Source organism: Heloderma suspectum, chromosome 5 (assembly GCF_057233095.1).
Source record: "Heloderma suspectum isolate Gila_16-S chromosome 5, 16-S_ref, whole genome shotgun sequence".
Lineage (NCBI taxonomy): Eukaryota > Metazoa > Chordata > Lepidosauria > Squamata > Helodermatidae > Heloderma > Heloderma suspectum.
In genome coordinates, this window is record NC_139462.1 from 201,337,827 (window position 1) to 201,361,233 (window position 23,407).

At 38.3% G+C, this 23,407-nt stretch overlaps 1 protein-coding gene across 6 annotated transcripts in view; it reads right to left on the bottom strand.

The window, feature by feature from the left end:
* The window catches only part of DNAJC1 (DnaJ heat shock protein family (Hsp40) member C1), a 120,644-nt gene that overhangs the window by 66,014 nt on the left and 31,223 nt on the right, over window positions 1-23,407 (bottom strand). For all 6 annotated transcript variants that reach the window (XM_084859037.1, XM_084859036.1, XM_084859038.1 and 3 more), the window contains 5 exons: window positions 21,862-21,963; window positions 21,048-21,094; window positions 15,113-15,278; window positions 14,105-14,199; window positions 12,714-12,807 (listed from right to left, as the gene is read on the bottom strand). In XM_084859037.1, the coding sequence (XP_084715163.1) occupies window positions 12,714-12,807; window positions 14,105-14,199; window positions 15,113-15,278; window positions 21,048-21,094; window positions 21,862-21,963 (504 nt within the window). The remainder of the gene's footprint in view (window positions 1-12,713; window positions 12,808-14,104; window positions 14,200-15,112; window positions 15,279-21,047; window positions 21,095-21,861; window positions 21,964-23,407) is intronic.

The following is a 23,407-nucleotide window of genomic DNA, read 5'->3' on the forward strand; positions in this document are numbered from 1 at the left end:
CCCATCTGAAATTATTTAATACTTATGCACAAAGAGACCTGAATGTGTTACTGGGCTTTATTTCACTATTAGTAAATTACCAAAACATGATCATTAATCATTTTCCATACTGAGTTTTGGAGATTATTTCAAATGCACAGAACCAATATACCATGGATGCTTTTGCCATGGATTCATCTTAGACACAGTCAATCAGCATTTAACTTTAACCCCTTTGACACTGAAAGCCAATATTTGATGCTAAATTCTGGAACAGAATCTATTATTGCTTATGCGACCTCCAGACATCAGACTCCAAGGGGTATCTGTCAATCTCTCTGGTGTGTCAATCATGGAACAATTGGAACTGAGGCTCAGATGAAAATGACAGAAAAGAACAGAAAAACAAATACAATTTTCAGTAGTCAAAGCTGGCAAAGACTAATAATTAATTGTGAAACACCTATAGTATGAATTATCATAGCACATAAGAGATCAGGCTGATGCTATCCAATGTTTAAAAATGGAACATGTACTTCCAGTGATATCATTACACCATAGACTAGTTATAAAAAAATATTTCTATAACACATGGGCAAGACATTTGTGTGTTGGAGGGGGCTATATACTCAACTGCTGTATGGTAACAAAAAAACACACACACACGTAAATATGTTCAGAGCTTTATGCTGCTGAATATATTCATCTCCTTCTGAATAAATGAAAGACTGTTAAAATATAGAGCATCTTCTCTTTTCAAATTCTGAATATGCAAAACCAATATTGAATCATATTTATTCTTTAAGTATTATGAGCCCCAAAAGCACTTTCCTAAGCTTTAATCCAATATTTACAATAAAAGAGAAAAGTTTCAAATGTAACAGTCATATGTATTCATTTTCAGCTCTCTACTTTAGATTAATATCAGAGTTAATATTTTATATTATATAAATAGGAAGTAGGAAGTTGGGAAACTGCCTTATACCAAATAAGACCATTGGTCCATCTAGCTCGGTATTGCCTACACTGACTGGCAGCAGCTCTCCAGGGTTTCAGACAGGAGTCTTTCCCAGCCGTACCTGGAGATGTTGGAGGTTGAACTTGGGACTTTTCACAGTGCTCTACCACAGAGCTACAGCATATTTAAATTTACATATAAGTTCAAAATGATCCCTGTGATTCTCCCCGCCAATTTCCTGGGAACTTTGGTATTTCATTTTACAATCTATTTCCCTAGATCAAGGATACTCAACTTCTGTATTGCTGCAGGCCACTATTCTCCAAAGAATGTGAAGGCCCAGAAGTATATTTTGTTGCGCTGGTTGACCCGTTCATGGCTGCTCAATCTCCATAATAAAGCTGGTGCCAGCTAATAGGAAAGGCTTCTCTGTTATGCAGCACATGCAACCAGGCATGGAAAAGATATTAAAATATGAAACTCAATTAGAAATGTAAACCTGAGTGGTGTGGCATCCTTTGCAACATTTTGACTGCACTTTGATTGAAATTGGGTAATGCTACCAAAGACCGGAAAGGCTGAATCTGGTTTGCAGGGCGCCAGCTGACTACTCCCGCGCTAAAAAGCCAACTACAAGCTCCAAAAAAACCCTTCCCCCCACAAAGCACACAACTTGAACTTTAATCCCTTCTGTCTTGCTCAGTGCAGAATTCAGGTACTGGTCTGCAAGAAAAATAAAGAACACTGGTAGGCTTGTTTACCAAGCGTATACAATAATAGTTGACGGTCCTTCTTTAGTGTGTTACTTAAACATAAACCTTCCATCTGTCTCACAGCACAATATGAAGGGAGATGTAAAGACACTCACAAAAAGATAGGCCAGGATACAAAATGAAGCTCTCTCAAAGAGGAAAACTTCAGCCTTTTTAAATTCAAAAGATACACACAATCTGTTTGCTGTCTCCCTGGACCATTTTTTAAAAACAAAACAACAGTATCTCCTGAAGCAATCACAATGTTGTCATAAAATTAGAACACCTATAGGTCACTGACTTGAACAGGATCTAGCCAACAAATCTGTAAGAATAATTAACATCTTCTGGTTTACATGCAATGAAATAAGGGTGTTCAACTCAGTCCTTTTTATCAGTGAAAAGAAGTTTTTTTTTTTAAAAAAAGAAAAAGCCTACTGTCCCAATTATTTAATTTATATTAGAACTTACATCCCACCTTTATGCTTATAAAAGTGCACAAGCCAACTAAGCATCAATTAAAATAGCAAATGAAAACAATTAGAAACCACATTAGGAGTCAGACTATATTATAAACCAAAGTATTTATATATATTTATATAGTTTTTTTTAAAGGAATTAGCTGGCTTCTGCCACCAGCACAGTCAGGAAATTAATCCACATAATTAATCCCAGTGAAATGAATGGAAACTATGCAAGAACACAGCCATGCTCTTCCACTGCTCCCATTCATTTCAGTGGCACTTGTGCAGACATTCCTGGGAAATATTCCTGACAAGTCTTCATGCGACCTCACAACTGAAGTAATGCAGGTAATGCAAGAGCTTCACTGAATGCCTATCATTTCTGTGGAAACCAGAGAGCAGTTTTCCTGCTCCACTACTGTGGAAACCTAATAAAAGATGCAAAATAGAGTTCTGGCATCCAGAACTATGATGCAAAGAGAATGGAAGCCTACATTTTGCAAATGAAGGGTGTGGGTGGACACAAAAGGGTTTCCTGGAAAACAAAAAAAAGTTTTCTTCCCTACAACAAGGAAAATACTGTACCAGAGTAATTCAAGTTCCCCAAATCATCCACCTTTAAACACTGAGCTATGCTTTGAACCCACACTTTTAACATGTTATTTTACTGGAACAAATAGCATTTCTTGACCCCTTAGATATTAATTAATTGTGGGTTTTATTTTAACTAAATAGTGTTCTGTTTCAGATCCTTGGTTTGCATTGCAATTCTTTAAACTGTTTTCCTTCACTTAACAATTCCACTTTTGGTTCACTGAGCTCTCTGATGACTTTCAACCCAATTTTAACCAGGCTTTCTATGAAAACACTGATGTCAATGCACCTTACTTTGAAGTAGGAGTGCTAAGGACTGCAGTCTTTGTGAGCAATGCTCTTAATTATGCAATGTATCTCATTTAGCTGCATTATGACATTCAAGTTAATGTTTAATGGTCTCATATAAAATTTTCAGGAAGTATAAATCAACCTTATCACCCCATATATAGTTTTCAAAACAAACTGTTCCGATTCCTTAGAATTCACTTTCTTCCCTAAAACAAACAAAGTGAAGGATCTATTACAGTTTTGTTTCTTTACACTGAGATTTATTATTCTGTAAAACAAAACAAAAAACACTCGATTCAACACAGCATGAACACTGTGCCCCTTCCCCCACACACACAAATCATTCACAAACAATTCTCATTTCTCAATCTGCGTCAGGATTATTTTCTTTTCACACAGTGAAGACATGATATGAAGTAGATTATCCATTTCCATAACTTGTTCTGCCAGTGCAAGATTTTTAGTAGCACTTAATATTTCACTGCAGCCTTAAATGTGGGCCACTAAACATCAGGAAAAATCCCATCTCTTCAGTCAAAACCTTGTGGATCCCCCCGCCCCCCGCCACCTTCCCCTGGCTGCCCTTCTCCCTTGGAAACTGCTGTAACTGGAGATGGTAGGAAATGAGGTGGTGGTGGAGGTGCCAAGAAATTTGTCTCTTGGGAAACTCGGTGGAAGAATGTTATGCAAGTGCTCTCATATATTAAAACTCTAAGCACCAAATCTGGGGATGAGGGAGGAATTTTCCCTCTTTAGAATCCTAGCAGTTTTTTGTGTCCACCTCCCCCACTTAGATTTGGTTCACTTGATTAAGCCATCTGGGTGGTTTTATTAAATAATCAAGTTGACAGCACACCCCTCTGGAAGAGTGAGTGCTTCCTGTATGACTCTAACTTACAGTAGGGCACCCAAATTATGTAATGGGGTTCACACATAAGTTGATGCTGAACATCTGTATGATCTATCACAGCAGCGGTAGGCAACCTGTTGCCCTCCAGATGTTTGGGACTACAACTTCCCCAGTCAGTATGGCCAATGGTCAGGGATTATGGAAGCTGCAGTCCAAAACAGAGAGCTTCGGCTATTGGGCGGTATAAAAACGTAACAGACAAATAAATAAAACATCTGGAGGATACTGGGTTGCTTACCACTGCATTATAGAGTGGGGAATGCAGAAATACCCATTCCCTTGCACTGAATTTCCCATTAAAATTTTATTCTGAAATAAGGTTAACAAAATAAAGGCAACAAAAAGAAGAACATACGTAATAATAAATCAAAATCACTAATGAAACAAAGGAATCCACTAATTATAAATCTTAGTCTATAACAGATATGCTTATGGAACATCTACAATAAAATGACGTAAGTAGGAGCTCAGTACCTAATGAAAGTAAAAATACAAGTTCTACAACTTATAAAAGGAGCATGTTATTTTGTGTGTTTGTGCAAATTAATCAGAAAAGATACAGGCAACTGCACTTTGTTGGAACTTTATAAGAAGTTTGAATTGCCTCAGCATAGGAAATGAATGGAAACCATGGTACCATAATACCATTCTTCAAGTTAGGATTCCTTGCTTGCTGCACTTGCTGTATAAGTTTATAGATACTCATAGTCATCCAAATTTTATTAATCTACTGCTCTTTAGTTGGTTGCTTTGGGGGCTTCCAGTTACATGCTACACATAACTCTGCAACTGCATACAATTAAGAAGATCTTTATGCAGGAATCCAGGATCATTAAGTTCCAAAAGAGGAAGCAGCATTGCTTTAGGCGTTACCAGTGGCCTAACATGAAGAAATTCCTGACAATAATCAGCAATTATTTGTAATCAGTAATCATGCACCAAATTCCATAGCCCAAGTAGAAGAGCTTTGCTTGGAGAAGATCTTAGGTTCAATCCTCAACATCCAAAGTAAACAAAACTGAACACAGTCAGGTAGCAGGGCTGGAAAAGACCCCTGGCACTGCCAACAATTTACAAATTTCACCCACAATGAGAGATGTGTGTGCTTGAGATGACCTCCAAAGCACATGGGTCTCACTGCAGGCAAGACCTGCAAACTGCCCCACTTCAGAATTATCATTGGAGGAAGGATTTAGAAGGATGCACAGATTGCACTTCTACCACTTGGTAACAGCTCTCCTTATATCAGAAATCCATCTTAATCTGCCTTCTCCCATCCTCCACAAAATAATTAAAAATAAAGCTCTCAAAAAATTATGCTTTGAAACCTGCACACCATTTTTCTTCTAACTCTACAGAACAGAGAACAGCTGGCATAGCAGAGAACAAAAATGACAGCGGCTAACCTGTGGACATGCATACAAAGCAGTTTTCTGAAGTAAAGAACTACCTTAATTATTTTAAGTGCCTTCATGTATTAGAGGTAGGGGAAAGGAAAAGAAGGGGCAGGAGCGATGGAAAACATTCAGTTGGATAAATGACAATCAGATGTGGGTAGCAGCTTTGCAACGTGATTCATGTAAACGGATATTTAGCCACCCTGCCGCTTACATCTCTTTTAGGATGTATTAAAAAGAAACAGGCTTGGATCCAAAGATTCCTCCCTGCCCCCCTGCATATATGGAAGGCACTTCTGCTCACATACCGAGTGGGCAAGTTACCAACTCCCCTTTCTGGTACAGCCCTACATGCCCCCTGCCAAGCCATTCCAGAGGCTTGGGGGAAGCCCTTCAGAATGGCATGGGGTATGGTACAATGGTGCTCAGCCAGGGGACAGTGGTGGAAACAGACAAGCTCCCCTGTGCAGAAGTGAGAGCTTGCACTCTCACAGGGGACCTCTGGAATCAAACCATAATTGCAGAACTCTTTTAATTGGGGGGGGGGAGAGAGAGAAGGGGAGGAAATGCCCCATAATTTCAAGAACGAAGCATCATCTTTACCCTTTAAGGTTAGAAAAAAAACAATTCAGCTGTTTAAAACTTTCAAGGAATAAACTAACCTTGCTCTCCTCTCCCCACACAAAGCAGCTTTAATCAGGAATGAGCTTAGACATGGTAAATAACACTCGTTATTTTGTGCCTAGTCCAAGTGTATGACTGAATTCTCAGAAGCACACAGCATTGCTGCTAGAAGCATCTTTTATCTATTACATCTGATACACAGGCTGTGCCTCTTCTTGAAGACGGGGATCTTGCCACTATCATCATTGCCTTTGTAACCTTGAGGATAAACTACAATACACTCTGTGCGGGGTTGTGCCTTTGGAAGCTTCAGCTGGTGCAAAACACAGCTTGCCTCCTCCTCATTCTGCTTCTTTTAGGCTTGGGGACCAACAACCATACCCACCAATAACTGGAAAATCAGCTCCAACCTCTCTCACCTCTGCATTTTACCATTTATTTAAAATATGTAGGAGCCACCTTTGTTGTGCTCAAAGTGACTTACGTAGATAATTTTACTTATTACAAAACAATGTTTATTATATCAGGCAATAGTAATTGACTTATTAAATGAAATACAGTCCCCACCTAGACCAAACACAAATCAAGCAGATTCACCCAAGGCTTTCCAAAAACAAAAAATCATCTTTTCAAATGGTGGAGAGCAGGGAACACCCTCTAATCTCAACAGGAAGGCCATTCCATAACCTTAGGGCTTCTACTACAGAGATCCTGCTCCTAGCAGTAGATGCTCCAATCTCATACTGTAAGGATACAAGCACCCAAACAGCATGCAATAGCTTTCACAACCCTCAGCATTGTCAACATCCTCAACGAAGAACAATTCAAACAGATCCAATCCACTACAAGAAGAGGCTGCTTCTGTCACCTCTGATATAGTTTCTCACTGAACTGCAACATCTAAAATCAGATTGTACCTGAGTAACTATAACCAGACGAGAATTGTACAAAACTGTCACAGCAACCTCAAGAAGCATCACCATCTGGTGTCTCATCTTTGTGTGACAAACACCAACCAGAAAAGCTCAGCAGAATACATTTGAGTACTGCAGTGGGCAGCAAAGATTTTATTCGGCACCATCATGGTCACATCATAGGCCTGAAGATGGGATCTATGGCATCCTCCATCTGATTAAGCACATGTATTCCACTACCAGCACTCCAATCATCTCCCAACCCATTTCATATCTCCCAGCTTCTCAGTAAACCATGGAGCTAAAGATCTATGAAAAGGGGGGGGGGAGGCAGGGTGCCTGAATGATACCAGGGGGACAGTTATGTTGATCATTCAGTCAACCCATATTCCACGAACTGATTGGGGTGTGGACTGCCCCCTCTCCAGAATCTCTCATTACTACCCTCAGAGCATTCTGGAAGCATAAAGAATCCATAAAATTTCAAAGATGGGCCATCCTTACTTTAATAGTGAACCTAGCATATGATCTATCAAATGCACAGGGCCCAACATGAATTGGTCCAGCACCAAGGTTGCCATGAAGTTCAGAGCTCTCATCTTGGCATGAGCATTGAAGTCACCCAGTACATCATGGCATCTCAAACACCAGTCTCAAGTTCACCCCCACAGCTCAGTTCGAGCCTCTGCTAGGCAGCCAGTACACCAGCAGTATCCCAAATCAGTCCGTGGCATCCAAGACCAGTCTATCCGCACTTGGTAACTGTGTGCAAGGATAAACAGTCCAAAGGAATCATGGCCACCCACACATCACTCACCTCTGTCCCAAGGTTGATGGTAGACTAAGTAGCTGGATAGCACAAGTCAGGCCAGTACAGACAGACTCATTTCATCCAACCATGTCTCCGTAATAAATACCAGGTTGTCTACACTCCCGACAACAAATCATCGAGGAGTTTTATTATTTTTTCAACTTTGCATTTACCATAACTAAGAATGAGGAGGATTTTGCAGATACAGAACCCACGTTCCTGAGCAAAACCAAAGATCAGGTAGCCAATGCAGAAAAAAGTCTTAGCCCCCTGACTTTTACCACTTTCTCCTCTCATACTCCTAAATACCCACGTGAGCCTGAATTTGCTTTTCCTATCCCTCTGTGCAACACATATCTTGCCAAACTTCCTTACTGGCTAAGCAGTCTCTACACACAACCACCTGATGATCTATGCTGGAAGGCTTACATCAGAGAGCCAACGTTGCCCACCACACTGCTTAGGCTGCCATAGCCAAGCCCAAATACAAGTCCCAGTCCCATGGACCAATCCGCTGTATTATTCGTACTTGCTCCTAAAGTTGGGGATGGGGAAGAGAAGATGCTCTCTGGCCCGCGAAAGCTGCTTCAGGTCCAGTCAGGCACCAACAGTTTACTTATGAACATACTGGCAAGTAGAAGCAAAGACTTAATGTGCCAAATCCTCCATCTCTCTGGAAGCCTTGGCAATCACATACAAGCCCAAATGCTATTCATTGTCCACACACTTTAAAGTTTACGCCTGGAGTCTTAATGGGAAAAAACCCTTCTTCTTTCCTGCTCTGCTCCATCATCTCAGCTTTTAATTTAACTCTGCCAGCACTACCACAGTCAGTAAGAGCTTAGATATCCACGTAGATACTGATGTAATATCAAGGTCTGGGTTAATAGGTTGTTAATGACCAGCAATTCTGAAGCTTAACTTGCCTTGCTGTCCCTGGTCTGCTCCAACATTAAAAGAAACATGTGTAAAATTTAAATGACTCAAGGAAATCTTGTGTTATGATGCTTTAGGCAACAAAAATGCATTCCCTTCCCACCTCAACCAAATTCAATAAATGTGTTAATAACAGGAGCACAGTATTCACCAACATTTTAAAGTCTTACTGTACTGTTTTATAACCTCTTCATGGATCACTGCCTTGTTGTGGCGAAGGGGCTTGCGTAACTCAGTGAAGCCATAAGCTATGCCGTGCAGGGCCACCCAAGACGGACAGGTCATGGCAGAGAGTTCTGACAAAATGTGGTCCATTGGAGAAGGAAATGGCAACCCACTCCAGTATTCTTGCCAAGAAAACACCATGGAACGTATCACAAGGCTAAAAGATATGACGCCGGAAGATGAGCCCCTCAGGTCGGAAGGTGTCCAATATACTAGTGGGGAAGAGCAGAGGGAATTTCCAAGTAGTGCCAGAAAGAGTGAAGCAGATGGGCCAAAGCCGAAAGGACACTCAGCTGTGGATGTGTCTGGTGGTGAAAAGGAAGTCCGATGCTGTAAAGAACAATATTGTTTAGGAACCTGGAATGTCAGATCAATGAATCAAGGTAAGCTGGAGGTGGTCAAACATGAGATGGCAAGACTGAACATCGACATCTTGGGATTCAGCGAACTCAAATGGACAAGCATGGGTGAATTTAATTCAGGTGACCATTATATCTACTACTGTGGGCAAGAATCCCTTAGAAGAAATGGAGTAGCACTCATAGTCAACAAAAGGGTGGGAAAAGCAGTACTGGGGTACAATCTCAAAAATGATAGAATGATCTCAGTACGAATCCAAGGCAAACCATTCAACATCACAGTAATTCAAGTCTATGCCCCAGCCACTGAGGCCAAAGAAGCTGAGGTTGATCAGTTCTATGAAGACCTACAACACCTTCTAGAATTAACACCAAAAAAAAGATGTCCTCTTCATCATAGGGGATTGGAATGCTAAAGGAGGAAGTCAAGAAATCACCGGGAGAACAGGCAAGCATGGCCTTGGGGTACAAAATGAAGCAGGACAAAGGCTAATAGAGTTTTGCCAAGAGAACACGCTGATCATAGCAAATACTCTTTTCCAACAGCACAAGAGACGACTCGACACATGGACATCACCAGATGGTCAATATCGAAATCAGAATGATTATGTCCTTTGCAGCCAAAGATGGAGAAGCTCTATACAGTCAGTCAAAACAAGACCTGGAGCTGACTGTGGCTCAGATCATGAGCTTCTTGTTGCAAAATTTCAGCTTAAATTGAAGAACGTGGGGAAAACCACTAAACCATTATGGTATGACCTAAATCATATCCCTTATGAATACACAGTGGAGGTGAGGAATAGATTTAAGGGATTAGACCTGATAGACAGTGCCTGAGGAACTATGGATGGAGGTCCGTAACATTGTTCAGGAGGCAGCAACTCAATCCATCCCAAAGAAAAAGAAATGCAAGGAAGCCAAGTGGCTGTCTGAGGAGGCTTTACAAGTAGCTCAGGAAAGAAGGGAGGCGAAAAGCAAGGGAGAAAGGGGAAGATATATCCAACTGAATGAGGAGTTCCATAGAATAGCAAGGAGAGACAAGAAGGCCGTCTTAAATGAACAGTGCAAAGAAATTGAGAAAAACAATAGAATGGGAAAGACTAGAGATCTCTCCAAGAAAATCGGAGATCTCAAGGGAACGTTTTGTGCAAAGACAGGCATGATAAAGGACAAAGAAGGCAGGGACCTAACAGAAGCAGATGAGATTAAGAAGAGGTGGCAAGAATACACAGAAGAACTATACAGGAAAGATCTGAATGTCCCTGATAGCCATGATAGTGCGCTCACTGAACTTGAGCTGGACATCCTAGAGAGTGAAGTCAAGTGGGCCTTAGGAAGCATTACTAACAACAAAGCTAGCGGAGATGACAGTATTCCAGCTGAGCTATTTAAAATCCTAAAAGATGATGCTGTTAAAGTGCTGCACTCAATATGCCAACACATTTGGAACACTCAACAGTGGCCACAAGACTGGAAAAGGTTAGTTTACATTCCAATTCCAAAGAAGGGCAATGCCAAAGAGTGTTCAAACTACCATACAATTGTGCTCATTTCACATGCCAGCAAGGTTATGCTCAAAATCCTACAAACTAGGCTTCAGCAGTATGTGAACCGAGAACTACCGGAAGTACAAGCAGGTTTTCGAAGAGGCAGAGGAACTAGAGATCAAATCGCCAACATTCGCTGGATCGTGGAGAAAACAAGAGAATTCCAGAAAAACGTCTATTTCTGCTTCATTGACTACGCTAAAGCCTTTGATTGTGTAGATCACAACAAACTCTGGCAAATTCTTAAAGAGATGGGAGTACCAGACCACCTTACCTGTCTCCTGAGAAACCTGTACGAGGGTCAAGAAGCAACAGTAAGAACCAGACATGGAACAACCAAGTGGTTCAAAACTGGGAAATGAGTACGACAAGGCTGCATATTGTTGCCCTGCTTATTTAATTTATATGCAGAGTACATCATGAGAAATGCCGGGTTGGATGAATCACAGCTCGGAATTAAGATTGCTGGGAGAATTATCAACAACCTGAGATATGCAGACGATACCACCCTAATGGCAGAAAGCGAAGAGGATCTCAAGAGCCTCTTGTTGAGGGTGAAAGTGGAAAGTGCAAAAGCTGGTTTGAAACTCAACATTAAAAAAATGAAGGTCATGGCATCTGGCCCCATCACTTTCTGGCATATAGAAGGAGAAGAAATGGAAGCAGTGACAGATTTTATTTTCTTGGGCTCCAAGATCACCGCAGACGGTGACTGTAGCCATGAAATTAAAAGACGCTTGCTTCTTGGGAGGAAAGCTATGGCACACCTAGACAGCATAGTAAGAAGCAGAGACATCACCTTGCTGACAAAGGTTCATATAATCAAACCTATGGTTTTCCCCGTAGTAATGTATGGCTGTGAGAGCTGGACTGTAAGGAAGGCTGAGCGCTGAAGAATTGATGCTTTCGAACTGTGGTGCTGGAGAAGACTCTTACAAGTCCCCTGGACTGCAAGGAGGTCACATCAGTCCATCCTAAAGGAAATCAACCCTGACTGCTCTTTGGAAGGACAGATACTGAAACTGGAGCTCAAATATTTTGGCCACCTAACGCGAAGAGCAAACTCACTGGAAAAGACCCTGATGTTGGGAAAGATTGAAGGCAAAAGGAGAAGGGGACGGCAAAGGATGAGATGGCTAGATAGCATCACCGATGCAATGAATATGAACTTGAGCACGCTCCAAGAGAGAGCGGAGGACAGGAAGGCCTGGCGTGCTATGGTCCATGGGGTCACAAAGAGTCGGACACGACTTAACGACTGAACAACAACAACTGTTTTATAATAGTGGCCAAGAACCAGTTACAATTCTTACAAACACACACACACACACCACTTCAACATATTAAATTGGTTCTGTACCTCTCCAAAATTCTGCCAAGATATTTAACCTTGCACTGCAGCTTTAAGCATTTTAAAGCCTTTGAAGTTATTCAAATAATTTGTAATCTGATGGGGGGGAGGGGTCAGCCAACTTACTGAGGCTTAATATACTCTATTTACAGAATAAGATTTAATTTACTTTCCTGTCTTACTGAAACTTGAATTCCTATTCCTGTTTATATATTTTATTAGCCATATAGAAAATATTTTAATGCTTTAGGCCCCAATAAAAATAGCAAGTCTTTCAACACACTGCTGTTGGTCCTGAAATTCTATTTTAAAAGTGAGATTTCTGCCCTCCCTTTCCATTTACTTAGCAAGCTCTCAATGTCTTCTTCAGTGTTTATAAATCAATGCACATATGGGAATCACAGGGGCTCCATGTTTTACAACTATAAAACATTATCTTGGGTCAAAGTAGTTACTTTACTAAAAACAGAAAGTTCCCATAAATAAATTGTAGGACATGCAATGAGAACAAAAACATAGGAGATTTACAAAATGGGGGAGAGTTACAAAACTTCCCCCAAAAAGCGGGCGGGGGGGAGGAAACACAGAACTGCATTTTTACCTGAAATAGTTGAGGCAACGCTTTAACTGTTAGACAGAACCATATTCCCAGCTTACACGGAAGTAAGTCCCGCCACTGTGGTTTCTCTAGTAATCTATAGAAATAAAAATGTTTTCAGGCGTTGCTATATATATTTCTTGTTACATGCCCTGCCATGAAAGCTTCGAACTAGGAACATGAAATGCTAAAATAAGCAGCAACCTGTCATGGGGACATGTAAATATTTTCATATAAAATATAATCATTAAGATGTTAAGACAAATATCTTCCAAGTGCCTTCCTGAACACAGGGCTTGTCTGCACTTCACAAAATAAACCCCTCAGCCTTTTTGATGGCTTCAGCTAAAAAAGAGACTAACCACCACCAAACCAGTCACAAGCGCTGACAACCAGATATGAAGACTGTAGCATAAACAAACCAATACATAAAAATTAATGTCATTTGCAGTTCACTGAAGCATTACTCACTGATGTCATCAGAACAGAAGACAGACAGAATGGTCTCTGCTCTCTATCCTGCATTGATCCAATTCATGCCCCTGCTGTGTGAACTATTTAAACCCTTTATTTCTTTCTATGAATCAATAGAAGGAATGGTGGTATTTTTTGGAGTATTCTGAATGTCACTGTTTCCCCCCATGTTGTTTCTTAGCTTTAAAGTGGGGTGAGGGGAACCACAGGAGCAAGAACATTTTACTAATGCCTCCTTGCTTCTAAGCCTAAACCATGCTAGCTAAAACCAATGCCAAAGTAATTGCAGATAAAATTCTGTAAATAAAAGCCTCAGTGACTATTCTGCATTCAATAAACCCCTTTTGGTTAATTCTACCCCTAAAACAAAAGAACAGACTAAAGCTGCCATTTAAATTTATTCTGCACAGGTTTTCATACCTGCAGTTAGTTCTCCAAAGTGCATACTCATTTGTATTATGTATTATTAGTTATTGTATTTATATACCACCTTTTTTCTCTTGGAAGGAACCCAAAGCAATTTACATGGTCCTCCTCCTCTCCATTTTATCCTCACAACAACCCTGTGAGGTAGGTTTAGTGGAGAGTCAGCGACTGGCCCCAAATTACCCAGTAAGCTTCATGGCCAAGTGGGGACTAGAACCCTGATCTCCCAAGTACCAGTCCTACACTCTATGCACTACACCACACTGGCTCTCCAGTGTGGTTTTATACTATCAGTTCATACCTATGTCTACAAAATTATAATTAACATCTTCTCAGAGTTTTAATTAAAATTACACACACTAAAGATTCTTTCCAAGGAGTATCAAAATATTCACAAGATGCTACTTTATGTGCCTGGATGTCAAAAACTGTTTCGGCCCTTCTATCATAGAAGAAACAATAATTCCATGGAAAGCTTTTCCCAAGTGCCTCACCTTTCATTCTTGTCTACACCAAGTTTCACTTCATCCATATTCTTCCCGCCTGCCCTTTTCTTCTTCTCCCTCTTTTTTCTGCTAAGCAGTTCATCCTAATATAGAAAGAAAAACTGTTAGAGGTTATCACGAACATGTGTTCTGCAACTGTTAGGAAGATTCTTCAATTAAGAAAAAAACAGAACAGCATTTATGCAAATTGGGGGGGGCTACATGGTTAAGTAAAATCATCTAACAAAAACTGTTGCCATGGCATCCATTCCTTAAAAACACATGAAGTCCAACTCTGTCACTCATGTGTGTATCTACAGCAATCAAAGTTTTCTTTTTCTTTTTTTAAAGCTTTCAACTTGTTTTCTCATTCAACAACTTTAATATGGTAGTTCTGAAAATATAAAAAGAACAAACAGATGATAATGCATGAGTACTGTTCAAATTATAAAAAATTTAGCATATAAATAATGCTCTTTTCCTTTCTAGTAGACAAGAAGGAACCAACATTTAAAACATTTCTTTGCTTCTGTCATTTTACCATTCGAACCTTGGAACATTCATCACGTTTGAAAGACACTTCAATTTGGGGGTAGGGAGGAAACCTCCATTAAGACATTAAAAGCCAGAGTGAGTATGAATTTCAGACATCAAGACTCAAGGCGGGGGGGGGGGGGGCAGCAGAGGAAAAACCCCAAAAAAATCCACATTTGTGCATTTCACAAGGAAGGCTTGGTTTAGCCTCTAATAGTTAGTTTCTAAAAGGTACTTCACTGGGTTATCTGATAGAATCAGGTCCCTAAAAATCATCAATACATAAAGCAAATTAGCTTGCATTTTATTTTTAAACCATGCAAAAATTTTAAAAGCAACCATTTATGTACCACTGCATAGAAGTATACTAAAAAACAAATTTAGAGCAGGGGGGGAGAGAGAGAGAGATTAACAGGGAAAAAATCTAAAAAGACTGAACACTTTTTCAGTGGTTTTAGATAAAAGCTTATTACGAATGCTTACCAGTTGTTTTTCCAGGTAGATTGACCAAACCACAGCATAATGACCCACTGTGAGGATAATGAACAACAGCAATGCCAACTCTGCATTGCTCATTTTCCTCACTCGCCTGTAGTAAAATACAGGCTGTCGCCAATCTGGTAGCCCATTGATCAGAATATCATCATATCTACAGTGACAAAAACAAAAAACAAATAAGCTTTCATGAAGCATTTAAAATGGACAATTTATTTACCTTTTTTAAAAAAATGAGAGAGGACAAAAAAAGACACTTTTGTTTTACTCATCAGCTTTTTAAAAATATTAAACCCCTGCAATTGTATGTTTTGTCAACATTTAATCTGGGTTTCTGGGACAGACAGAATTCTAACCAGGCTGCTGTGGAAATGTTCGCCAGTGACCGCATAAAAATGGTGACTCTACTGTTCTTACAGCTCCCCCAATTGATTCACTTGAGAAGTGTTTTTTTCTCTACAATGAACCATATGTTCAAACTACCTGTCAATCACTGCTCATGTTCCCAGAATAAAAGAATTACAAGGGGATGATTTTCAGTAAAAAGGCAATAACCACCAAATCTGTTTACCTGCTTTGACTTCTTAATTTATATAAAATATGAAGAAACAACCTTTACCATTCAAAGGAGGTGCAGTTTTATTGAACTTTGACTTTTGACATGAAAACCCATTTTGAATATACTTGCAATTTATTCATGATTAGAATTTTCTTTAAAAGAATGCTATTTTAAATAGTAGCCTGCTAAGAGTTCTCATTTTAACTGGTGAATATTCTGCCTTGTTGGTTTTTTCTATGCTTCATATAAAAAGTCATGTATACAAAAAAAAAACCACATAATCTTTCTACATTTACTTCTCTCGCAAGTGTTGTATTACTGGGTTTTTTTAAAACTCACACACAATATATTTCTTACCTGCATGAACAACCTAATAACTTTTATTAGGAAAATTGACAAGTCTATTATTTAAAACACTCAGAATGGAGACATTTAAAATACTGTATGTACGAATTAACCCTAAATGGAGCACAGCTCATTGAATATTCTAATCACACTATTTCCAGAATTAAATCTGCACTGAAAGGCCTAATTTGGTGCAACACATTGACCAAAATATTTTAATTAAAAATATTCTGAGTTAGTCGCAGGCCTAATTACAGGAATAGAAATAGGGCCTATATTGTCATGCAGGTCACTAGGACTCAGTAGTAGGTTTTTCTCAAGTAAATTGACCGATCCAGGAATAATAGCGCAGCTGCTAAACTGCCAGTCTTGACATGTAAATCAATTTAAATGCAACAACTGCAGTAGCTACTTTGATAGTTATTAAATTGATACCTTGGAGATAGATTAATGGGAAAAATGATTTTTTTTGCCATCTTTTTAAAAAATAAAACTTTGTATAAAAAAGATTACATTCAACAAATCTAAGAATCTGATTAAACATCCATTTGGTCTAGACAAATGTTAAATTATTGTTGGTCAGAGCAAAGTATTCAACTAATTTCTATTGCTAAATATTAACAGGATAAGTATTATATAATTTTACCTCCTATGTTGGTTGCTATATTCAAGTTTAAAAATAGAAATACTATACAGTTTCATAGATTTATTTCAAGCCCTTAGTCTGAGCCATTGCTATAAAGCTAAGAATGATCCCCACCCCCAAGAAGAAAGAAAGTCTGGAAAAGTTGTTGTGATCAAACTACAAAAGGATAAGAAAATTAGCTCTTTCAAGTAACTTTAAAAATGCTCTTCAGACTGTATCAGTAATTTAAATGTGAAAACATTTCAGAACAAACATAGACAAAAGGGAAAAAACAAAACAGCATACTTGAATGAACTAAACATTTAGAAGTTTAACACACACACACCCATACACTTATATCAAATAGATGGGTGGGGGGACTAACTCAAATCACGTTGTCCACTAATAAGAAAACATCTACTGAAATATTGTCTTCCAAAAAGTATCATAGGCCTTGCTATCCAAACTGTAACTCACAACATATTAAATCTTGTTTTATATGTATGTATCTAATTCTGATGGAGGAAAAATTCATGTACTAAACACACTGAACAGCACTCTGTACTTATCAACCTATGTCTGTTATTCTGAACAAAAGTCTCTAAGGATTTAGTTCCAGAATCAATGCTCTATTGATTTTTCTATCAATGAACATTATGGCTCACACGACTGGCCATTTTAAGAGAAGATAGCTTCTATTATAACACACTTTTTAGAATATATACTGCCAAAAGATAAATCACTCCTTTCTAAGGTAATTAACCATTTATAAATTAAGATGTCGATTTAATTTTTAGGATTACATGTGAACAATGATCCTTAAGTTATGCAGAAGCCTTTGATAATTTTTACTCTTGTTTTTCACATTTAGGAAATTAGTTAATTAGGAAGCATGCAGACGATTCATTAAAGTACTTATTTGCGGAAATCAATCTATCACCTACAACAGATCTTCAGAGGCATGCAGTAGAATTAAGCACATAAGTAAATCACAAAGCAGTCTGGCCTTCATGTTCGCCTCACCTTACCCATCCTCATATTTTGCTGCATTTCAGAATAAAGGCAACCCAACTGAATGCATGCACTTCACACACATACTACAAACATGCCAAGCAGATAACTATATTAGGAAACAACAACATGAGGACAGAGGTTGCCGTGTTTCATTTTTGTATCTTTAACAAGCAAACATCATATTCAAAACAAAAATTCCATATAAAACTACAGAAACTAGTGAACTATCCCACAGAACAACTGTAGCTTCAGGTAAATGTTAAAGATGCCGTTGTTGAAGCACAAAGACATTTAGTCTATTTTCCTCCCCTGGCTGCCCATATTCATCTTTAGGTAGCTTGTTTCAATGCTACAATAGTCTGGCTGGCTATCGTATACAAATATTTAACACAAAGCTTCACAATGCCAAAATTTTGTCTGCTTATTTGGAAAATATGCCTCTAAAATGTATATGATTCTGATAATCTTAAAACTGTGGACCAAGGCACATTTAAACTCAAGTTTCACTGAAAAAAATGGAATTTGCTCCCATGTAATGTGTGCAGAGAATTAGGTTTTACAATCTAACAAGGGGTGGTGGTGGGGAACCATCTCTTTCTTCCTGCTTTTTTGCAAAAAAAAAAACGTAATGCAAATGTTCTCCAGAGCACTTCATATACTTTCCATATGGTGCATGTAAAACCCTCTTCATTACAAAAAAGGTGCTATAGTATACAAGCTTGGTGTTAGAACAATTATTTTGATGCCCCACTACTGGTTCCTGTAATCCATCCGCAAGCATTGGAAAAAGATACAGATGAGTTTAGAAGAACAATTAGGAAAGCAATATGATTTTAAAATTGAAAAGATATTGTTCTAGTTCAGATTACATTTTGTTTTATTTCATCTAATGACAAAAGAAGCCATTAGAAATCAACCCAATTCCATCTACACATTAAAGATAGGCATTTACTTTGTAATACTGCACCTAATGTAAATGGATTTAAAGTAACTTCCAGTATCCATCTACATGTACTAGAGGCCAGGATAAATGTAAAGTTTAGCTGCTGCTGTTCACTTGCCTATTATGCATACAGGATATTAAAGCTTGAGAAACAGACCAATGGGGCATTCTGTAGAAGAGCCCACAAACCACTGTTTAGCCTCCCCTGACTTCAAAAAGCAGGTTGAGGGTTTGACACAGGAGCAACTCAAAAATAAATTTGAATGAAAATTTAGCCCCCACACGAGCTTCCCCACTCTCACACCAAATGCTCAAATCATTTTTGAGCTGGAAGGTTGTACAACACAGTTCCGATTCTGTGCAGTCAGATTTAGAATAGAACATTCTGCTTTTGATTGCAGCCTTGATGTTTAGTGTGCAAGATTGCTAAAAAAAAAAAAAGGGGGGGGGAGGGAGAGCAGTATTTTTATTTTTGAGTCTATAAAGACAGTTGAACTACTACATCCTGAGAAATTTGCTCTGTCAATCTGCTAAGGCTGAGATGTTGGAGATGATGATGGTTCAGTGAACATGCGCACAGTTAAATACAATCGAGGACCACCAAACCTGAAGCATATGGATTTGGAAAAACAACTAAAGGGGACTACATTATTATACAATTGGTAAGCACGTGCTTTAAGAAGAAGAGAAAACCCTTTAAACCCCTATAGTTGCCCCTTGGTTACCAGTAACTTAAGATAAATAACAATATCCCTAATTGTTAGTCTAGTTTTTCAACTGAGTCTGTGATCCTAACAGTCAAGAGTTCCTGAAGGCAAAGACCTGGGAAAAGATGCCTCATAGCTGAGTTTGGGTGGGCATTTTATTCCTTTATTTATTTTGGTTTTTAAAGGGCTTACTTGCTGCTAGTGAATATCCTTGCCCCTGTGGAAGAGATAATCATGAGCCGTTTGGAGGCATTTAGTTGAATAACCATAAAGCTGATATTTGTTTAACCCTTCCAACACTCAGGGACATGGGCTGCATTACTTCAGTGAAACACATTTCTAAGATTATTTAGTTACAGGTAATACAATCTGCTCATTGTGTGAAATCCTTAAATAATTTCTTCTGATGAGACTGGTCAGCAGTTGTGAAAGAGACATGTCCTTGGCACGGCAGTTGTATTGGGGGTGGGGGGGAATCCAAAGGATATTTAAAAACAAAAACAAAAGTAAACTATAACATTTAATATTAACGTGTAGTAAACAGTAAGACTTTAAAATAAACACTACCAGAAGAATTACACACGTACATACGTACGTGTGTGTGTGTGTGTGTATGTAGGGCGGTGCATTTAAACTAGTTCATACCTTTTGCAACCATTTGACACCAGACATTGACCCCCTATTGTTAAACTTCCTAAACTTCCTTGATCTATGACTCCAAGCTGAAAGACTGCAGTGGGAGGCAGGGTAAAAACCATACACAGAATCTCCAAAACTCCTCTGAACACTGTTCCATGGCTCTTTCAACACAGAGGATTATGTGAAAGTAGATAATCTCTACTATGAGACCTGGACTCATGCCAAGGTTTCTACAAAGCCAAGAACCTCCTGGAGAACTTTCAGCATCCCTGCTCAGAGAATTGAAAACCTAGAGATATTTCAAACAAGAACTCCTTTGCTGTCAGTAAGCCTTTCTTTTCTTCAGCCAAAATATCTGGGTCACCAACAGCTAAAGTGAGCATCCTAATAAATCACAAGTCCAAAGTACAACACAACAGTCCTCTGAAAAGCGACCCATGCACACATAATTACCCAGTGAAATTATTTTCTCTCAGGTACTATGAACATATCTTATGCTTTGTACATTAGTGACATAACTGAATAAAATGCAACTAAAGCCTTGTCAAAGATCATCATTTATTTATATAGTAAATGATATGGGGTTTTAATAATAATGTTAATTTATTTATTGTAAGTCAGCAACATGACTCTCTAGAAAACACCAACCACGGAGAGAAAAACCCCAAGTCTACAAGTTTTGGTAAAATCCTGAAAAAGGAAGATGGCATTTTGGACAGAAAGAATTTAAGCATAACACCAAAACCTACCATCAGCATGCACGAGCCATCATGAACATCTACGGGTCCTACTCTACTGTGGGATAATTTGGGGGGTCAGATGAACAATTGGGAAGAAGCAACAGCTGACTTAAGCAGGTGTTAGTAGTCTGAAAAGACAAATTTATTGTATAATTGATAAAATTACTTCCCTTTCTCTTATCAATGTAGGATAAATCCTACAAAGCCCATTCATACACGTACAAGGATATTTGGTAAAGTATACAACAATCATATGACAAAGTCTTTAAGGAAATTCTGGACATCCTGGCTCATGTTAGTAGCTACACAAGTTGAAAAGCCTGCTTTGAAATATATACATGATAAACTCACCTATGCCTTCTCTCTTCATCCTTTAAAACCTCATATATGGCCACCAGCTAGAATAGAAGAGTACTTTTATTATTGAAAAACAAAACACATGAAGAACTCTGCTCTGAACAACTAGAAAGTTTTGCCACAAAGCTTGAAATATACTGGATTTAAGTGAGAACAAAGAACCATTCAAATAATTCCATGTAACATTAAAACCTCCTAATTATTTTAAATAACTTTTACAGTCCCTCATGTACAGTCCAAAACACTTCGCTCTAGGTTTTCTGTAATTGTCTAGCCAAGGTAATAAAAATGTAATTATCCTCTGATGTAAACAAAAAAAACCCTTCCACTTTTTAAAGCATGTTTTACTATTGCACAAGTATTCGTGAAAAAATCCAAGTAGATTCTCAGTGAACAAGTTCTGATGAAAAACCATTCTTGAGAAAAATGCAGGCATAAAGCTTAATTTTATACATGTTAAATAAGTATTTGTTTATTAAATATTTGTTTTCTATTTCCTATTACAAGGTATGCAGCTTGTGGCACTGTACTAAAAAAAGAACGGAACTAAGTAACCCATAATATCGAGTTCCAAAGCCTAAGCATGCCTATCTAAGAATTTTCAGCTTTTGATATCACATGTTGCACTTTTATCCCTTTTAAAATTTTTGTATGAATTGAATCCTATTTAAAAAATTTAGACAAAAATGAAGCTACAACAAAAGCTTCCAAACTCCCATGGTCAATCATTTCTAAATATTACCCCATAATCAAAAGTAAATTTATTCAATATTCTAATGATACAATATTATAGTACTATATCACTTACTTGTCTAAACTGGGTTTCTGCATTTTCATCTTTATTCTTGTCTGGGTGGAGTATTAGCGAAAGCTTGCGATATGCTTTCCTAATGTCTGCTGATGAAGCATCCTGCGAAACACAAAGCAAACTTTGTCAGAAATGAATTCCCAGAACCTTGTTAAGATCTGAGAAGACAGCCAACCAAGTGCAGGGACCTGAGGCGATGTAATTTGAGCAATCATTCTTAACGGCCGGGATATGCAGCCAGCCTGGCCCACATGACTGAACAATCAGTCAATCTAATTTTGTTCTCCTCTTAACTTCTTTCAATGCCATGTGCTCATTACAAGAAGATAGTATTTGCCAGAAACTTTCAAACACTTGCTTCCTTAAAATTCATCAATAAATCTTCAGCAGCAATTAAGAGATCAAACAGATAAATTTAAATTAATACGTCTGCATATCTTCAAGAATATTCCTTTTTACTCTGGTTATTATGCTCATTTTTATCAGTTTTAGGCAGTGTCTAATGCTGTGTCCTTAATATTAAAATTACATCTATATTAATTTCTTGCAGAACTTCAAACAACCTTTCTTTCTACATGCCTATGTAAGGTGGCTTTTAAAGCAATATCAGCTTGCATTTGATAAGAAGCAAAATTACACAGAAGTATAAACAAACAACTGCACTGCCTGACCTCGGTTCAGTTTCATTTTTGTTCTTCAAGTCTGAGCCAGTCTATTAATCACATTTTTAAAAGTGTACAAATTCTGTTTCTAAGAACACACAATATGAAGGATTTTAGTTAATCCTTACCTTTTCTCTCCAAAAAAATATTGTGTCGATTAGTCACTGGAGATTAAGTGTATTGCTTGTATCATTACAGGTATCGTTCGTGAAAACAGTACTTTTAACAACAAACATATCAAAGGCAATGTCTCCTGAATGTGATGAATATCACCATAACAGCCTGGCTTCAAGATGTACCCTATGAAGTCTATGACCCCCTAAATACCATTTGGGATAAAGTAAAAGTCTTGTCAATAAAATTAAGCATGAGGATTCAGTTTCAGAGATGTATTTTATTTCAGATTAAAATAAATATATCCCACTAAGTGGGATATATGTAGGAATAACAAGATCTCCATAGATATTCTCTAGAACTATGTCTACGCAAACCTACTGTAGTAGGTCAAATTTGGAAGAGGTCCTAAAACTGTAAAAAGCCAAAAATAAGACAATTAAAGCAGCACTGTAATTAGCTTGTCAAACCTTCCGGTACAAAGCACTGTTTTCATTACAGATTTATAGCACAAGTCTAACTCGGCATAAAACATTTCAGGCCAGAAAGTAATAATAGGGTGGAGTGTGTTGCGTGTGATGGAATGTCTGTATGCATATGGAGTACATGCACTGGGAAACCACAGCCAATGATAATATATATACTGTGAAACAGAGACATGAAACTGATGTACGACTCTCTACATGTGGGTTTCATGCCTTTTCCTATATTGAAGTACTTTTTTGTGTAACGAAATGTGTGATGTTTGAAGTGGCCTTTTGCCCGCTTTG